Source organism: Gavialis gangeticus, unplaced genomic scaffold (assembly GCF_001723915.1).
Source record: "Gavialis gangeticus isolate Ggan-Ray unplaced genomic scaffold, GavGan_comp1, whole genome shotgun sequence".
In the NCBI taxonomy this organism is placed as follows: domain Eukaryota; kingdom Metazoa; phylum Chordata; order Crocodylia; family Gavialidae; genus Gavialis; species Gavialis gangeticus.
In genome coordinates, this window is record NW_017729031.1 from 87,300,005 (window position 1) to 87,301,957 (window position 1,953).

Consider the following 1,953-nt stretch of genomic DNA (forward strand, 5'->3'; position numbering starts at 1 on the left):
ACATTTAGGGACAGATCCAATTCCACCTGTTACTTGTCTAAGCAAGTGCTAAAGACAAATAAACTACTGCCTGCTCCACCAGCTCCAACCTTCTTCAAGTGCAGCAGAGGCCACCTGCAAGCCCAGGATGGATAACTTCATCTCTGTTCCTGATCCCAGTGAAATTTAAACAAGAGCACAAGCCGCTATACACATATGCCCGTGCCCAAAACGTGGAAGGGGCCCATACAAGTTCCCACAGCAGACCAGCCATCTACCTTGGAAGAAAAATGGCTCTGCTCTGGTTTCTGCTCCCTGCCGTGTCCTAAATTCGATCTGCTACTCTCTCTGTTGTCTGCCCTCAATCCCACATCCAATCTGCTGCTCTGCTTCCTTCTCCTTGCCCTGTTTCATGTCCGATCTGCTGCTCTGCTTCCTGCTCCATGCACTCAAGTCCAACCGTCTGCTTTATGTTCTGTTCCTTACCCTGTGTCCCATGTCTGATGTGATGCTCTGCTTTCTGCTCTATGCCTTGTCCCGCGTCTGACTGGCTACTCTGCTTTCTGCTCTCGTCCCTGTGTCACACCTCTAATCTGCTCCTCTTTCTCTTCCAGGCCCTGTCTCCCAGATCCAATCTGCTGTTCTGCTTTTTCCCTGCACTGTTTCATGTCCGATCGGCTAGTTTCTGTCCTGCTCCCTGCCCCGCGTCCTACGTCCGATCCGCTGCTCCCCCCGTCCCAGGCCGGTTTGGACCGTTCGCGCCAGGCGGCGGAAAACGTGGGGCAGCCCCGCCCCTTTTAGCATCGGCTGCGACCCGCACCCGCCGCCGGCAGCTGGACCTGAAGCCCCAGGGGCCCAGTGCGATCCCCCGAGCCGGGCGCAGCCCCGTGCGGAAGGGGAGCGGCTACTGTCCCTCCCGGCACCGCCGCTACCTCCAGCTCCTGCGTCTCGCACTGCTCCAGCAGCTTTCTAAAGCTGAAGGCGTTTTCCGCCATCACCGCCACTGGCATCTTCCTGCCCGGCCTGGCGCCACAGCCACCCGCCGCTTCCGGTCCAGGGCTCGCGTCACTTCCTCCCACACCACTGGCGAGGACTGGGAACCGAGTGTCGCAGAGCCGCTCTTGCCACCCCTCAGCTGCACAGGAGGACTCGAGGCTCGGAGGGAGGAACGTTCCGTCAGGGGGCGGGGCCGCCCTGCGAGCCAATGGCGCAGCTGCCAGCCCCGCCCCGCCTCTCTGGTTGCCCACCTGAGCCAGGGAAAGCGCTGGGGAGCCTCTAGGGTGGTGGTAACGCTGCTCGTTTGCCTAGCTTACTTATTTGGGAAGGTCAGGTAGAAGATATACCTACTTCTATCCATGCATCCATCTATCTGTCTATTCATCTATCACAAACTTCAGTGACTAACCAAAGCAGTGCATAGTGCTCGCTTCTCCACCCCCGCCCCCAAATGTGCGTAGGTACAAGTCTTGCTGATCTGAATCCAACTGCAAAGGACAAAAGATACAAAAATGATTCAAAATGAAATCACCAAATTGGACCAAAGGAGTCTAAATTAAAACTAAGGCTCCACAGCTGTAAGTAAATTAGCAGATTCTCAGTGGAGTCTGTCAGATGTCACAGAGCTTTACTGACATATTAAAATGTTCACTAAAACCGGTGTGAAGTTTGTATTTCAGCCTTGGAAACAGAAACCATTATTTTCTTTTATCCCACAGAAAAAAACCACAATAAACATGCATAGCACAAGCTTTGGTGACTAGTTACACCCATAGACACAGACATGTGTATCCCCCTTCCAGTTTTGGTGGGTCAAAGCTCATTTCATCAGATGCTTTCAGTAGCATGTGCCTACAGGGTTTTCTTTTTTTCTGATGGCAAGTATATATCAGTATATATTACCACACACACACACACACACACACACACACACACACACACACCCCCCGTTAGTCTATAAGGTGCAAATCTACCCTT

General features: G+C 53.3%; 1 protein-coding gene across 1 annotated transcript in view; it reads right to left on the minus strand.

The window, feature by feature from the left end:
• COPS8 (COP9 signalosome subunit 8) overlaps window positions 1–1,045 on the minus strand; it is a 29,135-nt gene extending 28,090 nt beyond the window's left edge. The window contains exon 1 of the mRNA XM_019523347.1: window positions 912–1,045. Coding sequence (XP_019378892.1) covers window positions 912–989 — 78 coding nt within the window. The 5' untranslated portion in view covers window positions 990–1,045. The remainder of the gene's footprint in view (window positions 1–911) is intronic.
• Window positions 1,046–1,953: the final 908 nt, after the last annotated feature.